Source organism: Haemorhous mexicanus, chromosome 17, assembly GCF_027477595.1.
Source record: "Haemorhous mexicanus isolate bHaeMex1 chromosome 17, bHaeMex1.pri, whole genome shotgun sequence".
In the NCBI taxonomy this organism is placed as follows: domain Eukaryota; kingdom Metazoa; phylum Chordata; class Aves; order Passeriformes; family Fringillidae; genus Haemorhous; species Haemorhous mexicanus.
In genome coordinates, this window is record NC_082357.1 from 15,090,776 (window position 1) to 15,116,782 (window position 26,007).

The following is a 26,007-nucleotide window of genomic DNA, read 5'->3' on the forward strand; positions in this document are numbered from 1 at the left end:
CAACTCCAGCTTTTCATTTTTGTGCCTCTCAGGCCCAGACCTCAAGGTTTTAAAGACTTTCATATGTGCCTGACTTGATGTGCTCCGAGTATTCCCATTGAAGTGAACTAAGTGGATAAGACTTTGCAGGATTAAAGCCAAATGAGTCCTCACCCACCATGCTGGGAAGTCTTGTTGAAGTGGGTCATTGGAGGGAAAGGAGGAGGAGGCTCTTCCCAACTTGCCCCTTTCATTTTATGCTTTTATTTATTTAAAGGATTTTTTTTTTTTTTAATTCTTAGGCAGCTTGGGGGAGAAAAGAAAATAAAAAGCCCCAGGCTGTGGTGTAACCACCACAGGCAGATGTTGTCATGGCTACTAAACAAGAAACCTGATTTAGAAAAATGAGGAAAAACAGATGAACGTGAAATAAAAGAGAAAAAAAAGAGAGGGGCGATCTTAGAATATTAACTCTGATGTAGAGAAAAATATAAACAGACAGGGTTAGGAAATTCCATAAGGAATATGACTTGTTTAATATTAATCATAAAGGAAAAGATTATGAGAGCTCCAGAGGGTGCCAAGTGAAACACTCCACAGCAGCCACTGCTGTGATAAGAGTCCTTGTGTGGCTTCCAGGGCTGCCCTTGGCCACGCTGTGGTGGAGATGTCCTGGCTGGAAGCTGTTCCAGGCATCTTCTTGTGCCTCTGCTGCTTCTCCTGGTGCTTCTCCTCCCTCCCAGCAGCTTCTGAGTGCAAAGCTCCAGCGTGTGCCAGCCAACAACCTGCACTTTTATTGCAGATTGCACTTTTATTGCAAACGTGGGCAGGTTGGGAGCAGTGCCTGGGTTGGGGGACCTGGAGGGGTTTCTGTGACTGGGGTGGGTCAGGAGGGCTGTGGTGTGTGCCACACCAGGGGTTCACTGTGTCCCAGAGCTCAGGTGGCTGCAGATGAGTGGCTGGGTGGGGCTCAGGTGGCTCTGCTGCCGTCTCTGTGTCACTCTGCTGCTCTTCCTGTCCCTCTCCTGCCATCCTGAGCTGGCAGAGCCCGTGGTGCCCGAGACGGACCCGTCTCTGTGTCACTGTGCTGCTCTTCCTGCCCCCCTCCTGCCCTGGAGAAGTGACAGTGTCACAATTCCCTCATCAACGCTCCCAGGCCATTCCCTATCCAGGACAAGGCCAAAACCAGCAGGGTCTTCAGGACCCATCTCTGTGTCACTGTGCTGCTCTTCTTGCCCCCCTCCTGCCCTGGAGAAGTGCCAGTGTCACAATTCCCTCATCAACGCTCCCAGGCCATTCCCTATCCAGGACAAGGCTGAAACCAGCAGGGTCTTGAGGACCAGGAGACACCTCTGGGCGGGTTCCAAAGGTTCTCACTGGGCCCCTGCCAGTCCCCTTTGTCCCTTGGGCTGTCCCCACGGGTGTTCCCCGGTGACAGTGCCCGATGTGGCCCAGCTCCCCCAGCGCGGTGACAGCGGCGCTGCCACCACAAGACAGCAGAAAGGAGCAGCAGTGACCACAGCTGGGAGGGCTGGGGACACCTCCCTGGGCTGCCCCTGGTAAATCCTGGCCAGAGCTGTCACTTGCTGCTCCATTCCCTTCCCTCCGTGCTGTCTCACCGCTCCCAGCTCCGGCGTGTCCGGGTCAGGAACGCCTTGGGGCACAGCCTGTGCTCCAGCAGGGAATTCTGCAGCTCTGGCATTGCTGCTCCCAGCCCACGCTGGCCCCAGCCCTGCCTTTGGCCCTGGCTCCCAGACAGTTTGGTTTGCAGAAACCTTCCTCACTGTCAGGAGGAATTAAGCTCCAAAGCCAGACACAAACTCTCCCTAACAAGTCCATGCCTGAAGGTCCAGGATGGAGATGCCCACCCAACGGGACCTTCCAGGGCTGCTGAGCACATTCCCCTTGCAGAATCCATCCAGGACACCTGGGCAGATCCACTCTCACCTCTCCAGATGCCTCTGCCTGCTCCTGATCCATGTCCTGACCTGGCACGGGCCATGCACACATTGCCAAAGCTCTGAGCACTGTGGGGATGGTGCAGGAAAACTGGAACAGCCAAATTTCTGCATCTCTCCCCAGCTCCCTGCATCTTTCCCCAGCTCCCTGCATTTTTTCCCCCCAGCTCCCTGCATCTTTCCCCAGCTCCCTGCATTTTTTCCCAGCTCCCTGCATTTTTCCCCCAGCTCCCTGCATTTTTCCCCCCCAGTTCTCTGCATCTTTTCCCACCTCCCTGCCTCTTTTCCCAGCTCAGCAGCCTGGGAGCATTCAGATCCTCGCTCCTTCTTATCAATCCCTTTCCAGTGCTCCTCCAGCAGCACCAGGCAGTGCCTGGCACTGGTGTCTCATTCCCAGTCTCTGTCCCAGTGTCACTCTGGCACCTGGCTCCTCATCCTCGCTGCTGGATGAGGACAGGATGAGGCAGTGCTGGATTTTTGCTCTTCCCCTCTGTTGGCAGACCCAGTTTGTGGGTGAATAATGAGTAACCCTTGAAAGCGAGCCCCGTGGCTGATGAGGATGCCCTTGGGTTTTGTGGGATGAGTCACTGTGGAGAGCAGGAACTTCCTCACAGACAGGCAGCTGCACTTCATCCTCTGCTGCAGATTCCTTGGAGCTGGAAAGCCTCAAGCCCTGGGCAGCATGGATCCAGGGGAGCATCTGTCCCTGAGAGCAGCCCCGGGTGTTGCAGGGCAGCGTTCCCCCTCTGCTGACAGCCCTGCCTGGGATGTTTTCCTTCCCCTTCCAAGGGTTCCTCTCATATGTAAGCCATCAGTGCAGCAGCCCGAGCAGGGATCTTGCAGCTGTGACCTTGCAAGTGGGTGGCATTTTCTGCTTCCTCCTCAGCATCCTCAGGGATCCACAGCTCATGTGATCCCGTCTGCCACGGGCCAAATCCGGGCTGGGAAAAGCAGGATGAGGCTACCAGGAAATACCCACTGCCCTCATCTCCTCATGGCTGGGATCCTCAGAGCTCCCACGAGCAGCCAGGCTCCTCAGGCAGCCCTGAAATCCTCCTTTGCCATTCGTGCAGGCAGCAGGCTCAGAGATAAATGGCTCCAGGTTTATTAAATCCCATCCCTTTGGAGCACCCTGTCTTCCTCTGCAAAGCTAAAAGCAGGATTTGGGCTTCTCTTCTTATCTAGGGCTGAACAGACTCCATCAATCCCTGTGCTGGAGGTTTCTTTCAGATGCCTCCAAGTGAATAAATCAATATAAATAAAATAAAAGCCACCTCCAGCAGGGCTGGAGCAACGAGCATCCCCATCTCTCATGATCTTCCCTGCCTCCATCCCAGCATCGTTTTGTCCCACATGGAACCAACTGCTCAGGGAAGGAGCAAGCTGAAAAAACCTATTTTTTAAAAACTTATTTCATCATTTACACCTCGCTCCCATTGTAATTGGAATTATGAGTAAGGCTGAAAAGAAACTGCTGCAGATGGCAGCATAAAAATGTGGTTTTTAACACGTTTTGTGTTTTCTTAAGCATCTCTGGTTTTGCCCAGGGTACATTTCATTTGCTATTTATTTAGTCCCCACCTCTGACAGCTCAGGGATTGCTAAGCTGCCATCTGGGATGGAAGGAAAATGGGAAAATGCCTATTTTTCCTGCTTTTTCTTCTTTTGACCTCAGAAAATTTAACAAAATTCAAATCTAAATGTGTTAGTGAGCTACGTGGTAACAACCAGAAGTTGGGCTTAGAATCCCAGAATCCTGGAATGGTTTGGGCTGGAAGGGACCTCAGTGACCATTCCCAGCCCCAGCCATGGCAGGGACACCTCCCCTCTCCCAGGCTGCTCCAAGCCCCTTCCAGCCTGGCCTTGGGCACTGCAGGGATGGGAAACCTGTGGCAGATCCTCACCAAGGACCTCAGGGATCCTTGTGGGTGTCTCCCAGCTCAGGACATTCCTTGATTCCATATTTGTCACAGTCTGAAGCCATTTTCCAGCAGATTGAGGGCAGGATTTGGGGCAGAGCCTTGCTGCAGAGGCACTGATGGAGATGCCAAGGCACAGGGGCTGTTCTGCCCTTCCTTCACGTTTCTCCTTTTTTTTTTTACCATTTCCATTAAATTTTTACATCCAGTCCTTCACTTTTTTTTATCCTCCAGGCTTTTGCAGCCTGGCTTTATTAAAATCAAATGCTGCCCAGCCCCAAACACAGCACCAGGCTGGGTTTTCCTGGTGCTTTTCAGCCACAACTGTTTCCCATTTCTGCCGGGCTCTCAGGAGCCCACGGGCTCAGGGCTCAGGGCTCAGCTCCCTGTGTTTCCCCCCAAACATGCTCTTGGTTTGCTGGAAAAATCCAGGTCATCCCAGAGTTGGAAACTCACCCAGCCTTGGCTTCCAGTGACACCGAGCAGCCAACCCAAGTTCAATATTTCACTGCAGATGTTGCTGAGAGCTTAAAGTTACCCAAAATTACGGATTTAACGAGGCAAGGAAAGGAGCTGCAGAAGGGTCCAAATGAGGGAAGCCACCAGTGCTCTCCAGGCTGGTGTCAGGCTGATCAGATGTGACAGCCTTGACTTTCTGCTCGCCTTCTCCCCGGGCCTGCGGATGTGGTCACGTCCTTTCCTGTTAGCTGGAAAAGGCAGAGGTGGGTTTGAATCCGTGCTGGGCTGGAGTCTGGGGAGCACAGTCCCCATCCAGCTGTTGCAGATGTCTCCATTTGTGACTTGGTGAAACCAAAACCTTGGATTTGAACTCTTTTGGCAGGGATTGTGACACAGATCCCTTTTCCCTGTGCCAGGGCTGTCTGAGATTGGCCATGCTCAGCATTCCCAGCAATATTTATTCCCAAGAACATTGTTTTCCCCATACTCTGTCTTTAATACCAACTTCAGCCAAATTTTACCAAGACCTGGACCAGAGAAGATGTTCTATCAGAATCAATTTTTTCTGATGTGTTCTCCTTCTCTCCTTCCCAAAAGATTGGGTTTGCTCTGACTTTGCCAATTGTTAAATGCCTCTAAATATTGCAGAAAAAGTGATTTCAAAGGGGCCTGCAGTGCCTGGATGGTGAAAGGGAACAGAAGCATTTTTGCCAGAAGTGTTTTAGCATTCCTTCAATCAGGGAATATAAACAGTTCCATGTGACTTTGGGCTGATCCAGGATTTGAGAGCAGGGTTTAATTCACATCATTTCTCGCAGAGGGAATTCTGAACCCACATATCTCCTAAAAATCTCCTAATTAGTGGGGAGGAGGATATTCTGGGAAAGGCTTTCGCTTTCTACTCTTGATGGTGTTCCACTTTATTACTGATCACTCAGTAACCATCCAGCATTAATCACAGGGAGTTCTGTGTGACTCAGTTATTGATTGGTGCCTATTGACAGCCCATTCCAGGCTGGAATTAAACCTCAAACCAGCATTATTTCTACAGGGCTGGGAAATGCTTTTCCTGAATCCTTCTTTTCCTGTGTGTTGGTATTAGGGGATAATCCTGGCTCTGAGGCACAGATGGCAAATGAAAATGGTGTTTGTGGTTTCACCGAGTCCAGAGCTGCTCCTCGCCGTGCCTGGGTCCTGCTGCAGCTGGTGGGAAAGGAGCTGAGGGCTGGTCCCACCCTCCGTGCCTGCATCCTGCGTGCCTGGAGCCCTTTGGGAAGGACCAAGGTGCTGGGAATGCCTGGGGTGGGACTCCTCATCCTGGCTACTGCCTAGGACTAAAGAGCCCTCATTTTGCCCCTGGAGTAAGTGACCCTCTGCTTTGTGTTGGGGATTGCACGTGGCTGGAAGTCAGGGAGGAATTCCTTCATGGAAAGGGCTGCCCAGGGAGGAGCCCCCTGCCTGCAGGGATTTCAGAGCCGTGTGGATGTGGCACCTGGGGACACTTGGGGTCAGTGGTGGCCTTGGCTGTGGTGGGGGAACGGTTGGACTCAATGATCCAAGAATCAATGATTCCATGATTCCCACCTCAGTGATTCCATGATTCCTACCTCAATGATTCCATGATTCCCACCTCAGTGATTCCATGATTCCAACCTCAGTGATTCCATGATTCCTCCTCAACGATTTCATGATTCCAGCCTCAGTGATTCCATGATTCCCACCTCAATGATTCCATGATTCCCACCTCAGTGATTCCATGATTCAACCTCAATAATTCCATTATTCCAACCTCAATAATTCCATGATTCCAACCTCAGTGATTCCATGATTCAACCTCAATGATTCCATGATCCAACCTCAATGATTCCCTGATTCCAACCGGAATAATTCCATGATTCCAACCTCAGTGATTTCATTATTCCAACCTCAGTGATTCCATGATTCCAACCTCAGTGATTCCATGATTCCCGCCTCAATAATTCCATTATTCCAACCTGAATAATTCCATGATTCCAACCTCAGTGATTCCATGATTCCAAGGAACACCCACCCCAGGGGGGTCACAGGGACAATCCCCCAGCCCCTCCTGCCATCCATGTGGTTTCCCACTGGGTTGGTCTTTGCCATGGGTGTGCCCTGGCTGTTCCAGAGGCACTGCATCCCACAGCTCCTTAAAAACTTCAGAAACATCCCTGGACACTTTTCCAGGTGCACTCTGTGCCTCCCTACACGGGAGTATTTTTCTCTGTGCCTATGATGAATTTTTGGGGAGAACTTCATGCATGAGCATTTTCCAGGAATAGTTTAACACATACACTCCAGTGCAGGTAGAGACTCTCCTTTGACTTTTAGACTCTGCCTTGGGGCAGCAGGGAGGACTGGATGGTTCTTGAGGTTTCCTTTTTCCCTTTAAATGATTTATAATCCTTCCACACATCCCAGTTTTGGCTTTTCTGTGCCAATGGCTCGAGATCAGGGAGTCCCAGTGAGGTGATGCTGTCCCCATGCTGTGGACAAGCTCCAGGTAGCCCTCACCTGTGTTTAAGAGTTTCCAGCTTGTTTTTGTCCCTCCTGGACAAATATCCAGCCTGTGCCATGGAATTTGAGCTTCCTCTGCCTACTGGATGTTTGTAACAATGTGGGGTTTCTAAAAAAACAAAACAAAAAAAACCCAAACCCCAGCCAAAGAAAGAAACCCAACCTGTAAAAAGGTTATGGCTGGAGGTGCCCATTTCTGACAGAGGGGTTTGGTAACGGGGAGGGGACAGAAATGGGAACAATAATTGGTTTTGGGCCTAGAACCAGGAAAACTACTTTTCCAAATTAATCCAGCGAGAGCCATGAATCCACTGTATTTCATATCACACTTCATAAAACTCCAGTCATAATCCATAAAAGTGACATTATTAGATTAAAACCCTCAGTTCCTCCTAGAAGGAGCTCGCTCATTAGACATGCTGTAGTTTTATAACCTCAAAGTTCCTCCCCAATTACCATGATTAATACTGGGCTTTAATAAAAAATTTCTCCCAATCACCACAGGGGTTGATCCCATCTGGTTGGTGTAATTGGGAGTTTCAATATTGTCCAGCAAGGGAAGGACACTCTGGGAGCACAAATCAAGGCTGAGGATGGATGAGGATGGAGGTCTGGAGATCCAGCTGGGCTTGGTGGTGGCTGGAGCATGGAAAAGTCCAAGTGATGTGAGCCAAAGGCTGGGATTGCTGGGGAAGTGTGGATGAATTCTCCCTCCTCGTGCAGCTGATGAAGGATCAGGGAAGCTCCCCATGCTCTTCCAGCAGGGATCTGCCCTGGGAATCCATCCTAAACTGACCATCCCACCTGGAGCCAGCTCTGAGGGAGCAGCACATGGAAGCTGCAGAGCAAAGGCAGGATTTGGGGAGAAATTTGCTGCCTGCTGGGGTTTGGATGGCAGTGGATCCCTAAATCCTGGGAGGTGCTGCTCCTGTGGGATCCTGGGAGTCACCCGGGCTCAGCTTCACCCATGGTGCCACCATGGGACACGTCCATCCCTCTGCTCTGGTCACCTGGAGCACTGCCACCAGCATGAGGACGTGGAGCTGCTGCAGCAAATCCAGAGGAGGCCACAGGGATGCTCTGAGGGCTGGAGCCCCTCTGGAGCCAGGCTGGGAGAGCTGGAATCGCTCACCTGGAGAGGAGAAGGCTCCAGGGAGAGCTCAGAGCCCCTGGCAGGGGCTCTGGGAGAGCTGGAGAGGGACTGGGGACAAGGCCTGGAGGGACAGGACCCAGGGAATGGCTTCACATTCCCAGAGAGCAGGGCTAGTGGGATGTTGGGAATTAGGAATTGTTCCTGTGAGGGTAGCACAGATTCCCAGAGCAGCTGGGGCTGCCCCTGGATCCCTGGCAGTGTCCAAGGCCACTTGGATGGGGCTGGAGCACCCTGGGATGGTGGGAGGTGTTGAGGGTGGAACTGGAGGAGTTTAAGGTCCCTTCCCACCCAAACCATTCCATGATGATGATGATGATGATGATGATGAAATAACATAAAACTCACTCTCGATGGCCACGAGGCCGCTCGCTGGGACACCACCCCTCAGCATGTTTGACAAACCCCATCTTTTGGCTTTGCAGCAGGAATTCCTTTGAGGTTTGTCCTTGCAGGTCCAAGGGGTCCGTGGTTCCATCCAGCCCTGTGTGAGCAGGAGCTGGTGTGAGCTCCAAGCCTCAGCCAGAAGCACTGAAATTAAAAATGTGTCAGCTCCACAGTTCCACCCCAGCCCAGAGAACGCCAAACTCGTGTTATTTTTGAATCCCCTGATTTTTCAGGGCTGCTGGAAATAAGAGCTCCTGCTCCTGACTTCCAAGCAATAAAGAGAGGTGAATCACTCCTGAAAAAAACCCACCCGTGGACCACCCAGGGGCTCCAGCAGTGGCAAAGCACAGAAGGATTTTCTTAACACAACTGCAACTGCACGAGGCAAAATCACCTCGGAACAGGAGCGGAGTGAGAGGTGTGATAATGAAGCCAGGCTGATTAATATGCATTGAGCTAAATCACATTCAGGTCACAGAGCAAGCCCCAAACCTCAGCTGTAGCATGTTCCCCTCCAGGACCCAACACGTGTCTGGAATTCAGATAGAAATCGCTTTTTTCCCCCCTCATAATTATCCAACTCAGCATAAATTATTATTTTTTTAACTAAATAATAGTTAGGATTTTTGTTCCGTGCTGTGATTGGTCAGAGCTCTCCTTTTTTTAACAATCTGTGACTTTTTGAAGAGTCCTGCTGGGGTTTTAAAACTTGTAACTTGCAAATCACCATGTCAGAAACCACGGTGCCAATCGTATAAAATATGAAATCACACATTCTTAGCATTTATTTGTTGTCATTTTTAATGAGAAAACATGGATTTTTTTCAACAGAACACTGGCTGGAAGTCCTCAGGCTGAAAGTGTCCTGTGTTCTTGATGTTGGTACCGTGGAGTGGTATTTTGGGAGACCACATGCAAGATACTCTCCTAAACAGCCAATAAAAGCTAAAATTAAAACAAAAATGCACACTTCTATATTTAATGCTGCTCTTTAATTAGAAGTTCCAAGGTTTCCTCCTGAAGGGTTTCAGGAGCCTTGCTGTCACGGATCCCTCAGAATAAGCAGGAAGTGGGTGATTCCCATGGGAAATTGAGGCACTTTGGCAATCAAGTCACTTTGGAAATGGAGGCACTGTGGAAATCAAGTCAAGTCCCTTTGGAAATAAAGGCACTGTGGAAAATAAGTCGTTGGAAATCAAGTCACTTTGGAAATCAAGGCACTGGAAAACAATTCACTTTGGAAAATCAAGGTGCTTGGAAATCGAGTCACTTTGGAAATCAAGTCACTGTGGAAATCAAGTCTGTGAAAATCAAGTCACTGTGGAAATCGAGTCAAGTCACTTTGGAAATCAAGGCACTGTGGAATTCAAGTCAAGTCACTTTGGAAATCAAGGTACTGTGGAAATCAAGTCACTTTGGAAATCAAGTCACTTTGGAAATTGAGTCACTTTGAGAAATCGAGTCACTTTGGAAATAAATCACTTTGGAAATAAGTCACTTTGGAATCAAGGCACTTTGGAAATGGAGTCCCTGGCTGATCCCTCCTGCTGGAAGCTCAGGCACAGGCAGAGCTCCCATTTGGGCTGGGCTCCAGGAAGGCTTTGCCATCCCGGCACGCCCTCGTTGGGATGCTCCAATCCCCCGCCGCGCGTCCTGGCTGACATTTCGGGACACCCAACCCTTCTCTGCCTCCTTGTTCCCCCTCCAGGTGCTCCTGATCATCAGTGGGAACCTGAGTTTCCTGAACTGGCTGACCATGGTGCCCAGCCTGGCCTGCTTTGACGACGCCAGCCTGGGGCTGCTCTTTGGCCGGCGGCTGCGGGAGCGCGCGGCGCGGCTGCAGCGCCCGGGGCCGCGGGGACCGAGCCTTGCCCTGGGTGAGTCACCCCAGAGGGGGGGAAAAGGGGGCTTGGGGGGCTTGGCCACAAGGGTCTGACCTGCCAAGCAAAGCTCTGCTCTGTGGGTGGAGGGGGCTGGCGGTGTGAGGCTGGTGGTTGGTTGGTGAGTGTGGGATTGTCGGGGTTTGGAAGGAAATGATGAATCTGATTCCGTGATCTTAGAAGGCTGATTTATTATGATATGATATGATATGATATGATATTATATTTATTATATTTGATATGATATTATATTTGATATTATATTATATTGGTGAGTGTGGGATTGTCGGGGTTTGGAAGGAAATGATGAATCTGATTCTGTGATCTTAGAAGGCTGATTTATTATTATTTGATATGATATTATATTATATTATATTATATTTATTATATTTGATATGATATTATATTTGATATTATATTGGTGAGTGTGGGATTGTCGGGGTTTGGAAGGAAATGATGAATCTGATTCCGTGATCTTAGAAGGCTGATTTATTATTATTTGATATGATATTATATTATATTATATTTATTATATTTGATATGATATTTGATATTATATTATATTGGTGAGTGTGGGATTGTCGGGGTTTGGAAGGAAATGATGAATCTGATTCCATGATCTTAGAAGGCTGATTTATTATTATTTGATATTATATTATATTGTATTATATTATATTTATTATATTTGATATGATATTTGATATTATATTATATTGGTGAGTGTGGGATTGTCGGGGTTTGGAAGGAAATGATGAATCTGATTCTGTGATCTTAGAAGGCTGATTTATTATTATTTGATATGATATTATATTATATTATATTATATTTATTATATTTGATATGATATTATATTTGATATTATATTGGTGAGTGTGGGATTGTCGGGGTTTGGAAGGAAATGATGAATCTGATTCTGTGATCTTAGAAGGCTGATTTATTATTATTTGATATTATATTATATTATATTATATTATATTATATTATATTATATTATATTATATTATATTATATTATATTATATTAATTATATTAACTATATTATATTTATTATATTTATTATATTTGATATGATCTTATATTTGATATTATATTATATTGGTGAGTGTGGGATTGTCGGGGTTTGGAAGGAAATGATGAATCTGATTCCGTGATCTTAGAAGGCTGATTTATTATTATTTGATATGATATTATATTAAAGAATACTATACTTAAACTATACTAAACTATACTCAAGAACTGAGAAAGGATACAGACAGAAGGCTAAAAGATAATAATGAAAACTCCTGACTCTTTCCAGAGCCTCGACACAGCTGGCTGTGATTGGTCATTAAATCAAAAAAATTCACATGAAACCAATCAAACAATAACCAGTTGGTAACAATGTCCAAACCACATTCCAAAGCAGCAAAACACAGGAGAAGTGAATCAGATAATGATTGTTTTCATTTTTCTCTGAGGCTTCTCAGCTTCCCAGGAGAAGAATCCTGGGCAAGGGGATTTTTCAGAAAATAGGACAGTAACAGGTGAGGGTCTATGGGGACATTGCCATGGGGACATTGCCGTGGGGACATTGTTTCTGGGACATGTCCTCTGCAGGATCATGGGGACATTGTTTCTGGGACATGTCCTCTGCATGATCAATGTCACAGCAAGTCCAGGCAGCTGCAGCTCTTAGGTCAATCCTTGCTCTGCCCCCAGTGACTCGAACTCAAAATAAGAATGTGGAGTTGCATGATTTAACTGAAGGCGTTTTTAGGTGTTTTTTTTTTAATTTTGACTTTTTAAAGTCAAGGATAAAACACACAGTGGGACTTGAGGTGGGGTTAGAAGCTGGGTTCTTATATTTGCTCTCTGCACTTGCTCTCCTTCAAGGCAAGGTGAAGAGAAGGTTCCAGAGAGAACTCAGAGCCCCTCCCAGGGCCTAAAGGGGCTCCAGGAGAGCTGGAGGGGGACTTGGGACAAAGGATGGAGAGACAGGACACAGGGAATGGCTTCAAACTGACAGGGCTGGGTGGGATATTGGGCAGGAATTCCTGGCTGGGAGGGTGGGCAGGCCCTGGCACAGGTGCCCAGAGCAGCTGGGGCTGCCCCTGGATCCCTGGCAGTGCCCAAGGCCAGGCTGGACAGGGCTGGGAGCAGCCTGGGACAGGGGAAGGAGCAGCTGTTGGTGGCCACCACGGGTAGCGTGGCCACCATGGTGGTGGGGAGAGAATTCCCCAAACCAGGGAGGAGGAAGGAGAACTCCTGCTCATCCCATGGATGTGAAAAAACAAACACAGGGGGGGTTGTAACTGGGAAAAAGAGCTCGAGGTGGCTGATTTCCCCTTCCAGAGGCACTTTCCAAGCTGCCCTGATCCAGGAGAAGCAGCACTGGGATGGTTCTCAGGAGGCTGCAGAACAGATGGAGAGTGGTGTGTGCAGCATTTTTATAAACCGCATATAAGCAACAAATTGCCTGTAATATCAACAACAATCACAGCTGCTGGGGTTAAATATCCCAAACATCTGTCAGAGGAAGGAAAAATGTCAACAAGAGGCAGCATCTGTCTCCAGTCTTTTCTACCAAGAAGCAGCTCATTAACCAAAAATGGGAAGTCCAGCACTGCAGCTTCGTTAAATTTTGTCTTTTATTTCACATAGTTTGCTGGAATAAATCTTTAACAGCTTTTCCCCTCCTGGAGCTTTGCTTTAGAAGCTGTGAAAGTCTCAAACTTTCCTCCCAACTCCAATTATGCTCCAATCCCAAACAGCACTGAGGCTGCACCTTGTTTTTGGGAGGAGAAGCCAAAGGGAGTCACTGCGAGGGGGAGGCAGATCCTGTTTTGAGGAACTTGCACCTTTTCCGTGATGTTCTCCAGAAAGGCTGGCTAAGCCAGGGCGTCCAGGCAAGGCGAATGTCCATCCCACTCTGGGTGGGGCTGTGTCCCACCCTCAGGAGGGGTGGGGTGTCTGGGAATTGGAATTCCTGTGTGGTTTCTCTGCTCGGGAAGCAGGGGCTGTGAGCTGGTGCTGAAGGGTGCCAAGAGGGGAACCCCCAGTCCTGGGGCCACCACAGCAAAAGACAGGAGAGCCCCCAGCCATATCCTGATTTTCTGAGGCCAGCCCTTGAGGTGTTTGATTCCTACTGAGGTCTCCACTTCCCATCCAGATCCCACTGGCTCCCATCCCCACGTTTTGCTCCGTCTAGGTTATTTTTTTTTCCCTGAATTAACCCCTTTTTCTCTCTGATTGAGTGGCCCCCAAGGGCCTGGAGACAGGAGGAGAATCCCTCCTGCTGAAGGATGAGCAGCCCCTGCATGGCCATGGGCTGCTGAGGAGCCAGGGGAGGCTCTGTGCCTCCACCTGCTCTGGAATTACAGGGAAATAAGTTCAGCCCATCTAAAAAAACCCCAAAAATGCCCCAGAGCTTCATACCCAGCAGCCCAGGGGGTGAGGGAAGGCCTGATTCAAACGGTTCTCCAGAAATGTTCTCAGACTAAACAATTATTAATAGCTTCTGAGAGAGGTTCAAATAAACATCCCTCTCCTGCAGGGATAAGGGGAAAGCTCCACGCAATTGCTTTGAATCTGATCCTCTGGCTGTTAATGTTAAATAAATTGAAAAGGGCCATGAGGGAAGGAGCCCCTCGGGGGTCACCTCTGCTTATTTGTCTGATCGTGGCCTGGGGTCCAGCCCAGCCCCGTGCTGCTGCTCCTGCAGACCCCATCCCAGGGCTGGCACAGCAGTGACATCTCCTCGGGGAGCGCTGGGAATGGGACTGTGCAGGAGGAAAAGCCCTGGGGGGGGGAGAGCTCGGGGCAGCAGGAGGCAGGGGCAGCCCCAGGCTCCCAGAGGCTGATCCCAGCAAGGTGCAAGGGCCAGCTCTGGTTTTCCCCTGGACTGAAGCCATGATTGAGGGCTCTTTTTGGAGATTTTTCCTTTTAGCCCCTGCTCAGACTGTTTAGAGAAAGGGAGATGCCAGCAGTGATAGCAGCTGTGGGAAGGGCCGGGCTGGCACGGGGGGAGTGGGGATGGGGATGGGGATGGGGATGGGGATGGGAAATGGGAATGGGGGAAATGGGAGTGGGGATGGGAATGGGAGTGGGGATGGGGATGGGAATGGGAATGGGGAAATGGGAAATGGGAATGGGGGAAATGGGAGTGGGGATGGGAATGGGAATGGGAGTGGGGATGGGGGAAATGGGAGTGGGGATGGGAATGGGAATGGGAATGGGGATGGGAAATGGGAGTGGGGATGGGGATGGGAATGGGAATGGGAATGGGAATGGGAATGGGAGTGGGGATGGGAAATGGGAATGGGGATGGGAGTGGGGATGGGAATGGGGATGGGAATGGGAGTGGGGATGGGGGAAATGGGAATGGGAATGGGAGTGGGGATGGGGATGGGAAATGGGGAAATGGGAAATGGGAAATGGGGATGGGGATGGGAATGGGAGTGGGAATGGGAAATGGGAAATGGGAAATGGGGATGGGAATGGGAATGGGGAAATGAGGATGGGGGTGGGGATGGAAATGGGGATGGGAGTGGGAGTGGGGATGGGAATGGGAGTGGGGATGGGAATGGGAATGGGAATGGGAATGGGAATGGGAATGGGAATGGGAGTGGGGATGGGAATGGGAATGGGGATGGGGATGGGAATGGGGATGGGGATGGGGAAATGGGAATGGGGAAATGGGAATGGGGAAATGGGAATGGGGAAATGGGAAGGGGGATGGGAATGGGAATGGGAAATGAGGATAGGGATGGGGATGGGGATGGGGATGGGGATGGGATGGGAAATGGGAAATGGGAAATGGGAATGGGGAATGGGGATGGGAGTGGGGATGGGGATGTGCTGGAACCCTGGCTGCTGAGAATTTCAGACTTTCTGTGCTGCCAGGCACTGACCCCCAAGAGAACACTGCACTGGACCTGCAGCCATGGAGATGCTTCCAGAATGGAATGACAGAACTGGGATTGTGGGGGTGGAGTTTGATCAGAAATGTGTGATTCCACAGGGTGGGAAACTTAAGGGTTTAAGGGTTTAGAATGTAGTAGTATAGCTAAAGCAAGATGGAGGCTTTGGGGCAGAGGCTGGTCCTTCTTCACCTTCTTGTCCATGGGTTTGGGTGGTTTTGTGTAGTTGGATAAAAAGTCTGCATTGTGGACCATGGGTGGTTGGTTATTGGGTTAAATGAAAATAATTGAGGTGCCATTTCTTAATTGGACAGTTTAGCCTTAGAAGGCCTTGCAGAGAGAGAGACAGGGCTCCGTTTTTGGTTTGTGAGAGTGAAGTGCTGCAGAACTCAGGGTTTGTGAGACTAACATCCCAACCAGAAATACCAACTCGTGCATTTCATCCCAACCTTGGCAAAAAGAAGCAAAGACTCAGCAGGAATGGGAGAGGGGATGGGGATGGGAGCAGAGCAGTGCCATCACCTCCCTCTGCTCTGCTCTGGTGTCCCCACAGGCTCCTGTGTCCGCAGAGTGCTGAACATCTCCCTGGGGCTGCTCATCACCTACCTGAGCATCCCGGTGGTGCTGAACCTGCTCAGCTCCAGGCAGGTCATGAACACCTCCTTCAACTCCCTCAGGATTGTCAACACCTACGGAGCCTTTGGCAGGTACCTTTGGGCCTTCCTGGCCCAGCCCAGAGCTCCCTCCAGGGTGCTCCAGAGCCAGACCTGCTGTGTGCCTTCAGCCTGGAGAGAAAGCCTTCCAGTGGGCCTGGGATGTGAAAGAGAGGGAGAAAAGGGACAGGACCCTTTCCCTCTGAAACACAGTGTGTGATAGATCTGTTCATGGGAGAGATGGAGAAAAGGAGCAGGTTCCTTTCCCTCTGAATTCCAATTTATGGATTATCTGTTTATGAGAAATAAGGAGAAAAATAACTTTTTTTTTCCCCTTAATTTCAATTTATGGATTATCTGTTTATGAGAAATAAGGAGAAAAGGAACAAGTTTCTTTCCCTCTAAATTCCAATTTATGGACTATCTGTTTATGAGAAATAAGGAGAAAAATAACATGTTTTTTTTTCCTTTAATTTCAATTTATGGATTATCTGTTTATGAGAAATAAGGAGAAAAGGAACAAGTTTCTTTCCCTCTAAATTCCAATTTATGGATTATCTGTTTATGAGAAATAAGGAGAAAAGGAACAAGTTTCTTTCCATCTAAATTCCAATTTATGAATTATCTGTTTATGAGAAATAATGAGGAAAAAAACATGGTTTTTTTTTTCCCCTTAATTTCAATTTATGGATTATCTGTTTATGAGAAATAAGGAGAAAAATAACATTTTTTTCCCTTAATTTCAATTTATGGATTATCTGTTTATGAGAAATAAGGAAAAAAGGAGCAGGTTCCTTTCCCACTGAATTTATTTTCTCTGAGCTGTCTATGAGTCAGCTCATTCCATCGACATAGCAAATGTAAGAGCAGGATGAAAATATCCACAGGAGAGTTCATCCAGGATGTCTTCACCATCCCCAGCCCTCTTTATTTCTGGTGAGCTTCTCTTCCCCTGCACTCCTTTGCTCTCCCTCCTGGAAACATCCACAGCAGCTCTTGGTAGCAGATATTTCCAGTGAGTGGCTTGGGAAATTCATTGTATATAAATATAAATACAAATATAAATATAAGCATAAATATAAATATAAATATAAATATAAATATAAATATAAATATAAATATAAATATAAATAAATATAAAATATAACTATAACTATAAATATATAATTGCAACTTATAAATATAAATATAGGTATATATAAATACAAAATATAAATATATAGATATATATAAATATGTTTTGCAGCTTGGCTGTTAAAGGCCTGGCCTCCCCAGTGAAAAGGAGGAGTGAGTCCCACCACAAGCACTGGAGATGCTGAGGACACATCAAATGAATATAATCTTTTCCTCAGTTTTTCAAATAGCAGAAATTTCTGTGGACAGAAAAAAAAAAACTAGGAAAAAATACAAAAATCATCAACACTTGTGGAAAATGCCAAAATTTCCTCTTTTTTTTTGAGAGAGAGAAATAAGCCCTGAAGCTCTTTGAAGGCTGGAGTGGTGAAGCTCCAGGAGATTGTTTTCTTTGGGTTGTTGTCCTTGTTCTTCTGCAGCCCTTGGTTTCTGTTTCAGCAGTTGCAGACCCTGCAGAGCATGTGCTGAAATGCTGCTGTAATATCTGGGTAATTCCAGCCTATGTAAACCAATAAAAAGAGGATTGCAGCTTATAATGGCTCTGGGCTGATGTGCAGGCTGACAGGTTTGGGATCCCACAGTAGGAGCAGGCTTTTATTGGTAATTTGGTGTCCCTGATTTACAGGGTGTTCCTGAGCCTTGGGCAGCTGGCCACGGCTCAGAGCTCAGCCCAGGGGATAAAATGGAACTTGGCTGGAGAATCCAGATCTCCTCAATGGAGGCAGCAATCACAGGAGGAGATGCTCAGCATTCCTTAGGTTGGGAGCATCTCTCCCTGGGAGCCATCAGGGCAGGAGGTGGAGGTTGTGTGTTCCCAAATGTTCCTTTTCTGGGGCTGCAGGAGGCAAAACCAAAGTAGAAAGAAATCCATCCAGAGGGTGCTGTAGCTGCAGAGCTCTGCCAGGCAGGTGTCTGTGGCTCTGTGTCCAGTATGGACAGCAGCTCCTGGGGCAGCTGGGTGTCTCTGGCAGCTCAGCCAGGCCTCCAGGGTGGTGTTTCCATGGCCTGCAGTTTGCCATTCCCACTGCTCCGTGCTGGGATTGCAGCTGAGCCACGGGGGAGGACTCATGAGCTGCTCTGATGCAGAACCACAGCCCCAGCTGTCCTGTGGGAATCATCCTTATGGATCCCAGCTGGCCCTGGGGCTGCAGCAGCTGCAGGTGGTAAAAGGAGGAGGATGGAATTTGGCTTTGCTGCTGCAGAGAGGAAGGTCCCAGGATCCAGAGGTTCTCTGGATCCAGCTGTGCCTCCAGGCCAGTGACTCGTGTTCCACGTGGGCTCTGATGAACCAGAGCTTTTAGCTGAGATATGGGAGAAATCCTCCTCCTTCCTTCCTGCACAGATTCCCAGAGCAGCTGGGGCTGCCCCTGGATCCCTGGCAGTGCCCCAGGCCAGGCTGGAGCAGCCTGGGGCAGTGGGAGCTGTTGGGGTTGGAGCTGGATGAGCTTTTCCCACCCAAACCCTTCTGTGATTTTACGACTTTCCACGGTCAGAGCCAAATAACAACATCCTGCTGTACCCCACAGCATCACCAAGGAGAGGACAGAAGTCATCCTTCAGGGGACATCCAGCCTGGACCCCAGTGACCCCACAGCAGTCTGGGAGGAGTTTGAGTTCAAGTGCAAGCCCGGGGAGCTGAGGAGGAGGCCGTGCCTCATCTCCCCCTACCACTATCGCCTCGACTGGCTCATGTGGTTTGCTGCCTTCCAGGTGGGTGCCTCTGGAAGCCTGGGCCCTCCTTGACCAGGAAAAAGCAATTACATGGATTTACTGTGTGTTGGGATCACAGGGGAATGTTGGAAGCAGTGGCTGAGTTAATTATGTTAAAAAAAAAAAAAAAAGGCAAGAACAAAGGTTGTGTTCCTAGAGGAGTGTGCTACTGTAATGAAACTCTTGGCAATTTGAACTCGTGGCAATTTGGTGTGAGGGTTTTTTTAAGGTTTCTTAGCAATGCCAAGGATCCCTGTTGGGGACAGCCCTGGGGACAGCAGCTCCCATTCCCCACCTGCCCACACACGGACATTGGGCCCTCCAAATGTTGTCCCCACGTGGTAGCAGCAAACAGGTGACAGCCAGAAATTAAATAAGGGGCAAAGCTGAACATTAATTCTTGTTTAGCTTCTTTTGCAAATCTTACCCATGTGACATGGGCTGGGTTTTCCAGAACTGACTGACAGCAGTGGCACGAGGAAAACCCATCTCAGGGCACCCCAGGCTTTTCTCTTTGTCCCTGCATCCTCTCCTGGAATAGCTTCAAGCCCCTGGGATTGCTGTCCCTGTGGAATTTTCATTTTGGAGCCGTTGGGATTCCTGGGCCCTGACATCAGGCCATGCTTTGATATTTACCCTGCTGGTTTGTGTGTGCTGGAATTTCATTTAATCTGCATTAGGGCTGCTTATCCCTCAGGAAAACCTCAGCCAAGGTCCAAAGTGCAGCCAGGAGCAGAGCCTGGAATTAGGGGAAGGTGCAGGGGGTGGGTGGAGCTGGGGAGTGAAGTCAGGCTGTGTTTTGGGGAGAAATCAGCTCCCCCAGGCCCAGGTTGTGTCTGAGGTGTGAAAAAAGCTCTGCCCAGGGCAGGAATGCCCTGAAGGTTTAAAATAAAAGGGACCTGAGGTTTGAAGCTGAAGGATGGGACTCAGGTGCTGCTGTGCAGAGCAGAGTGTGGGCTGTGCCCAGGGTGCTGGAGTACCTGGGAGGAGGAGGAGGAAATAACTCAGCCCCTTTGCATCCTCACTGTTAGATTCAATATTGTTACTGCTTAATTCATCATTTGTGGTGTTTATTTCATTATTATTAGTGTGAAACTCACTATTAGTACTGTTTATTTCATCATTCTTAGTGTTCCATCCGCTATTTTTAGTGCTTAATTCACTGAAAGCTTCCCCCAGGTGTTCCCCTTCACCTGTTGGAGTGCTGGTCTCTCGAGGAGTGTCTCTCCACAGCAGCTAATTAGCAGCAATTAGTGTTGGAGGTCTCTTTGCTGTGGCAGGCTGGAAAGTGGGAATGGGGATAACTCCTGTGGAGAACAGGGGGAATGGGGATAACTTTTGGAAAACGGGGGAAATGAGGATAACTGCTGTGGAGAACAGGGGGAATGGAGAAAATTGTTGTGGAGATCACTGGGAATGGGGATAACTGCTGTGGAGAACAGGGGGAATGGAGAAAATTGTTGTGGAGATCACTGGGAATGGGGATAACTGCTGTGGAGAACAGGGGGAATGGAGAAAATTGTTGTGGAGATCACTGGGAATGGGGATAACTGCTGTGGAGAACAGTGGAAATGAGGATAACTGCTGTGGAGAACAGGGGGAATGAGGATAACTTTTGGAAAACAGTGGGAATGGGGATAACTGTTGTGGAGAACAGGGGGAATGGAGAAAATTGTTGTGGAGATCACTGGGAATGGGGATAACTGCTGTGGAGAACAGGGGAATGAGGATAACTGTTGTGAAGAACAGGGGGAATGGGGATAACTGCTGTGGAGAACGGGGGGAATGGGGATAACCTCTGGAAAACAGTGGGAATGGAGAAAATTGTTGTGGAGATCACTGGGAATGGGGATAACTGCTGTGGAGAGCAGTGGGAATGGGGATAACCTCTGGAAAACAGTGGGAATGGGGATAACTGTTGTGGAGAGCAGTGGGAATGAGGATAACTTTTGGAAAACAGGGGGAATGGGGATAACTGCTGTGGAAAAGAGTGGGAAGGCGAGCTGCCCGGGCAGGGCAGTGAGCTGGGATGCTCAGGCATGTAAATACCTGCTTAAGCAGGGCAGTAAATCCCGTTTGGAATGGCCACGGCTCGGCTGGAGCCCTGGGAGCTGCAGGTCTGCTGCCAGCTGCCTCCCTGGGCTGCTTGTCCTGCACAGGCAGAGAAATCCCTGGCTGCTGTTTGGACCCGAGTGCCCCAGAGCAGCAGAAAGGAGGAGAAGCAGGAGCTGAAGGGCCAGGAGGAGCTTGTGGAGCCAGAGGAGCTGTGCAAAAGCCGTGTGGGAGTTCCCAGAGCCCATAAAGCCGAGCCAGCTCAGCCTCTGGGCTAGGTTGAATTTGTTCCCAGAGGTTCTGGGATGTTTCTCTGGCACCACTCTCCCCTGGCTCCAGGGCTGTCTGCAGCTCCCTGGCCGTGGCCAGGTACAGGGCTGACATTCCCAGCTCTGACAGGCTGTGGAAAAGCCCGGGACTTGAGGGAAGGATATTTCCCATCCCTTGTGCTGCTCCTGACAGGCTCCTCTTTGCACCTCATCAGCACCTGACAAACGAGCCCGGGATCCCCCGGGAACTTTCCAGCCTGGGTTGGCGGCAGGATTCACTGGGAAGTTGCTTCCAGCCTGGTCTTGGGCACTGCCAGGGATCCAGGGGCAGCCACAGCTGCTCTGGGCACCTGTGCCAGGGCCTGCCCACCCTCAGAGAAGGCTGAAATGGCAGAATGTGATTTAATCCCACAAAATTGAGGTGAAGCATTAGGAATAACTTCCCCCCCTTGACACTTCCATGTGTTAGTGCACAAACATGCTGGTTTATTGTTAAAGGCTTATCTGTGCTCCAGCTACTGATGCCAACCCTCCTGGGATTATTTAACTTCTGGTTTGTGGTGGAATTTCAGGAATAGCCCAACATTGAGCTGGGCTGGCACAGAGATCATTCCAGTTCCTGGATTCAGCATCACTGATCAATAACCAGAAAACCAAATACTGCTCCTGCTGCTGGGGCTTTGAGCTGGTCAGTTCTGCTGTGGATTCTGCAGAAGGTGGATGTTTATTGTCCCAAAGGGTTGTTGTCCACCACTGGAAAAAGAAAAGTCCAGGGGAAAGACTTTTCCCTTCCTTACTGTGGCATGAGGGGTATTTATTCTGTTTGGGGCTGCATGGCCAACACAAAGCACCCTCTTGGTGCTCACCAAAGAATAACTGCTCCAAAACAACAAAATATTGCTGCCCTCAGACTGGATTTAAAGCCCAGTGTTTGTTGGATCGTTCCTTGAAGCTGCTCCAAAAGTCTGGGGATGTAAAACCCGCTGTGGAGCAGAGCTGGGATGCTCTGGGATGCAGTGTCTGTTTTCCAGAGATGAGGATATTTATAAAAAACCCTTCAGCTGCTTTCCTAAGAGCAGAGAGAGCCCCCAGCAGCAGGGCTGGTGCTCTGGGGGGTAACAGAGAGTGGTGGGGGGTTCAGGTTATGCATGAGCTGGAAGAGCTGAGCAAAGTAACCCCATTTCTGAGCAGGCAGGGTGATCTTCTTGTCAGATGTTTGATTTGAGCCTCCTGTTATCTCAGCCTTGCAGCCAGGAGGGAAAAACTGCCCAGGGGAGGAGGAGGAGTGGGTGTCCTCATCAACCCTCAGTGCTCCCTGCACCCAGCTCACCTTCTGCATTTCCTTCTTCCCCTTCTCCACACACAGCTCAGCTCAGCTCAGCTCACTTCCACCTGCTCCCTGTGCAGAGGGGGGGTTTGGTTCCCTCCTCCTCCTCCCTGGGGTCTCTGTCTCCCTGTGGCTGTGCAGAATTCCAGGCAGCCTCACCCCCTGCAGCAGCAGTGCCAGGGAGGTGCCCAGGATGCCCAAGCAGGTATCCTGCCATGCCCTGGGTAAATCCAGAGCAATCCTGGAGAAATCCTTGGCCTGGGGAGGGGTTCCTGTCCAGTGGCCACTGCCCAGACCCCACTCAGGAACAAAGGGACTTTTCTTCCCCCAGCCAGAGGTGAGGCAGGAGCTGTGCCAGGTGTGGCCTTTCCCTGCATAGGTGGCATCCAGGAGCTGATTCCCAAGGTCTTGCTCTGCCCTCTCATGCAGCCTTTTATTCCTGCCTCCTTCAGGGAGCAGCTGCTTTCCCAAGGATGTTCTGATGGGATGGATTGAGGGATGGCTTTTATGGGCTGGAGACGTGGCTTTGGGAAACTCAGAAAAAAGGGATGAAATTAGGAAAAAATTCTTCCCTGTGAGGGTGGGGAGGGGCTGGAATAGAATTCCCAGAGAAGCTGTGGCTGCTCCTGGGTCCCTGGCAGTGACCCAGGCCAGGTTGGATGGGGCTGGGAGCAGCCTGGGATGGTGGAAGGTGTCTCCCCATGGCAGGGGTGGCACTGGGTGGGCTTTGGGGTCTCTTCCAACCCAAACCCTTCCATGGGGTTATTGGAGATGACAGAATGGACCTTCCTTGGACAGCAGGGTGGGAACAGGTGATGGTGAGCTGGAATTCCATAAAACAGAGGGTGCCATTAACTGTGGCCTCCTTTCTGGCAGGGATTATTCCTCCTGACAGCAGTGCTGAAGGTGTTTAACTGCAGCAGGGTGGCTGTGGGGTGAGAATTCCATGGTGGAATTCCTGGTGACACACAAACAGCCCCTGACACACAGCAGGGGAAATGGAGCCTGCCCTGCCCCTCTGGCAGCCACTGACTCCGACCTGAAACCACTCAGGGCTCCCAACCACGTGAAATAATAACCCTGGGCTCCCCTGCCAAGTTTCCAGCTGTTCCCACATGTGCATCTCATCCTGACCTCCTCCTGTGCCCGTGCCAGCCCCGAGATTCCATAAAACACCACACTAATCCCCAGCCCTTTTTCATTAAATGACCAATTAAAGCTCAAGGAAAAGCCTCCTTATTATTATTATTTCAGTTGGGAACATGTTCCCTGTAGCTCCAGAGGGGTTTTTGGGGTTTTTTTGGGATGATAACGTTCCCTTGGCTTTGTTATCAGCAGGGTTTGGTGCTGCTGTGGCTGCTTTGCTCTGGCTGCTGGCTGGTGCCTGCCCTAGCAGAGCTGTGGGTTTCAGTTCTGTGCAGGATTTAAATTCTCCTGGACACAGGGAATGTGTTCAAGGTGAGAACACCGTGGTTACTCCCTGGGGAGCTCAGGCAGTGCCAACAGCTGCAGGGTGGGCAGTGGTGCTCAGCTCCTCAGGTGAGGCTGGGAGAAGGAGCAAAGCCCCTTCCCAAAGTGGCATTTGGGGTGAGACTGGCATGGAAAGGTGGTGGGAAGTGTCTGCCTGAGCTCTGCACGAGGCTGAAACCCATCAGGAGTTCAGAGCTTAGCAAAAAAGTGCCCCAAGTTCTTTGTTAGTCCTCTCTGCTGTACCTGGAACAGGATTTTTGGGGGTTCTGGGTGCTGGTCCCAGCTGTAGGGACAGCTGAGGATGATCTGGCTGGAGAGCTGCCCCTCACATTCCCATGGATCTGCAGGGGTGTCCATGAACACAGGCAGGCTTTGGCTTCAGGGCTGGGCTCCTGTGGGACCCCTCAGCTCTGCTGGGCTGCCTTGGGGTGTGTTCAGCTCCCTGAACAGCTTTCTGTGCCAGAGCAGAGGGAAAACTCTGCTCAGCTGTGCAGGGGAGGTGTGTGGGGGCTGCAGCTGCCCAGGAGTGCTGGGGCAGGGTCAGCCAGGGATGGGGCTCCCTGCAGTGGCCGTGCAGCCCCTGTAAGCCCAGGATGGATGCAGGCCAGGCTCTGTGTGGCCCCAGGGAGGGCAGGAGCAGCTGAGGGAGTCGTGGTCCATGTCTGGATGGAGGTGATGGAGATGATGGAGCAGCCCAGGGATCCATCCCTGTGCAGGATCACTCCTCTCGTGCTCATTGAAGGTCCAGCCCCTAAAGCTGAGCCCAGACCAGGCCAGCCCTCCTCCCAGCAGTGTGTGCCTCTCTCCTGGATTCTTTTTTCTCCAGTAATCAATGCCCTGGGTGGTTCAGGCTCTGTGTGCACGCTCAGATCCCTCCGTGCTGACCGTGCAGATCCAGCTGGCTCCACGGACAGAGGAACCCCTCGGGGTGACTCTTCCCTGGGTGCAGCCCGGATCTCCTGGACCCTTTTCCCCCCTTTTCCAGGGTATCACTTTGCAGGGTAATGAGTTAAGCAGGGTCGTTAGCACAGCCCGGGCGGGGGGCGGGGGCTGCACCGCCTGGAAATTTCTCACCGCAGACTTCACTGGGGCCAGACATGTTGTAAATTTTACAAGAAAAACACTTTACAGACCAGAAGTCCAACTCTGGTGAGCCCAGAGCTGCTAATTAACAATTTGGAGACCACGGGAGCCGATCCCACCTTCCTGGAGCCTCACCAGGTTTGGGGCCTCCTGGAGCTCCAGCTGGGGATCTCTGGTGGTTCCTGCTCCATCCCCCTGCTGCTTCCCAGCTTGCACACAGGAGCTCCCAAACCTCCCAGGCTCTGCTGGAAATGATGTTTAACATCATCCAGAGCACGGGGACGACCAGGGAGACTCAGGCTGCTGAAGGTGTCACTGGTGGTGTCTGATCCCTGCACTGTCACCTTTTGGGAGCTCCTCTGTCCCAGCCAGGGATTCCCAGGGTGGCACCACCTTCCCAAACGCCAGCCTGAGCCCCTCCAGCGTCCCAGAGCTGGTGGGGGACACGGAGACTGGCAGAGAGTGACCCAAGGGGACCCAGCCAGGCCTCGGGCAGGGATGGGGACAGTGCCAGCTCTCCCTGGGACCTGGGTGAGGTTGGTGTGGCACGTCCCCCTCCTGCTTCCAGGGCTCACCGTGTCTCCTGTCCTGTCAGGACCACGGTGGCCTCAGTGCCATGCTGGCCTCTGTCCCCTGTCCCTCCCTGGAACCCAGGAGGTGGCACTGGGGGCTGAGGGAGGGAGCATCCCTGTCCCCATCATCCCTCCCTGATGGATGAGAGCAGATGGAAGGAGCAGGACGGAAGCAGGAGGGGGAGAGCCATCATTGTGAGAGGGTTTTTTGGCCGAAATTCCTGTGGTTTTCCTCTCCATCGTGATGAGCTGGGGTCAGAAACCCTGCGAGGCAGAGCTGCCCCGATGGGCCTTGGTGTTCTCCATGGTTTCTCTCCCGTTTCCCCTGGCGACAGGAATAACAAAACGGGCCATGAGGGGAGCTCTGGCAGCGCCCTTGCCTCGAGCCCTGCAGGTACAGCTCCCAGCTTTCCCTTTCCCACAGTGTCCCCTACTGCCTGCACTCCAAAATCCACCCAGGAGCTCCTGCAAACAGCAGGAAATCTCAGCAAGTCACCGAGGGGAATCGCTCCTAGGGAGGATGAGGAAGAGCAGGGAGCAGGATTCCTGCAGGGAGGGACATCACAGAA

The 26,007-nt window shown here is 50.4% G+C and overlaps 1 protein-coding gene across 1 annotated transcript in view; it reads left to right on the top strand.

Annotated features, from left to right (window-relative positions):
• LMF1 (lipase maturation factor 1) overlaps positions 1-26,007 on the top strand; it is a 142,735-nt gene that overhangs the window by 108,801 nt on the left and 7,927 nt on the right. The window contains exons 7-9 of the mRNA XM_059861986.1: positions 10,099-10,267; positions 15,722-15,875; positions 18,482-18,665. Coding sequence (XP_059717969.1) covers positions 10,099-10,267; positions 15,722-15,875; positions 18,482-18,665 — 507 coding nt within the window. The remainder of the gene's footprint in view (positions 1-10,098; positions 10,268-15,721; positions 15,876-18,481; positions 18,666-26,007) is intronic.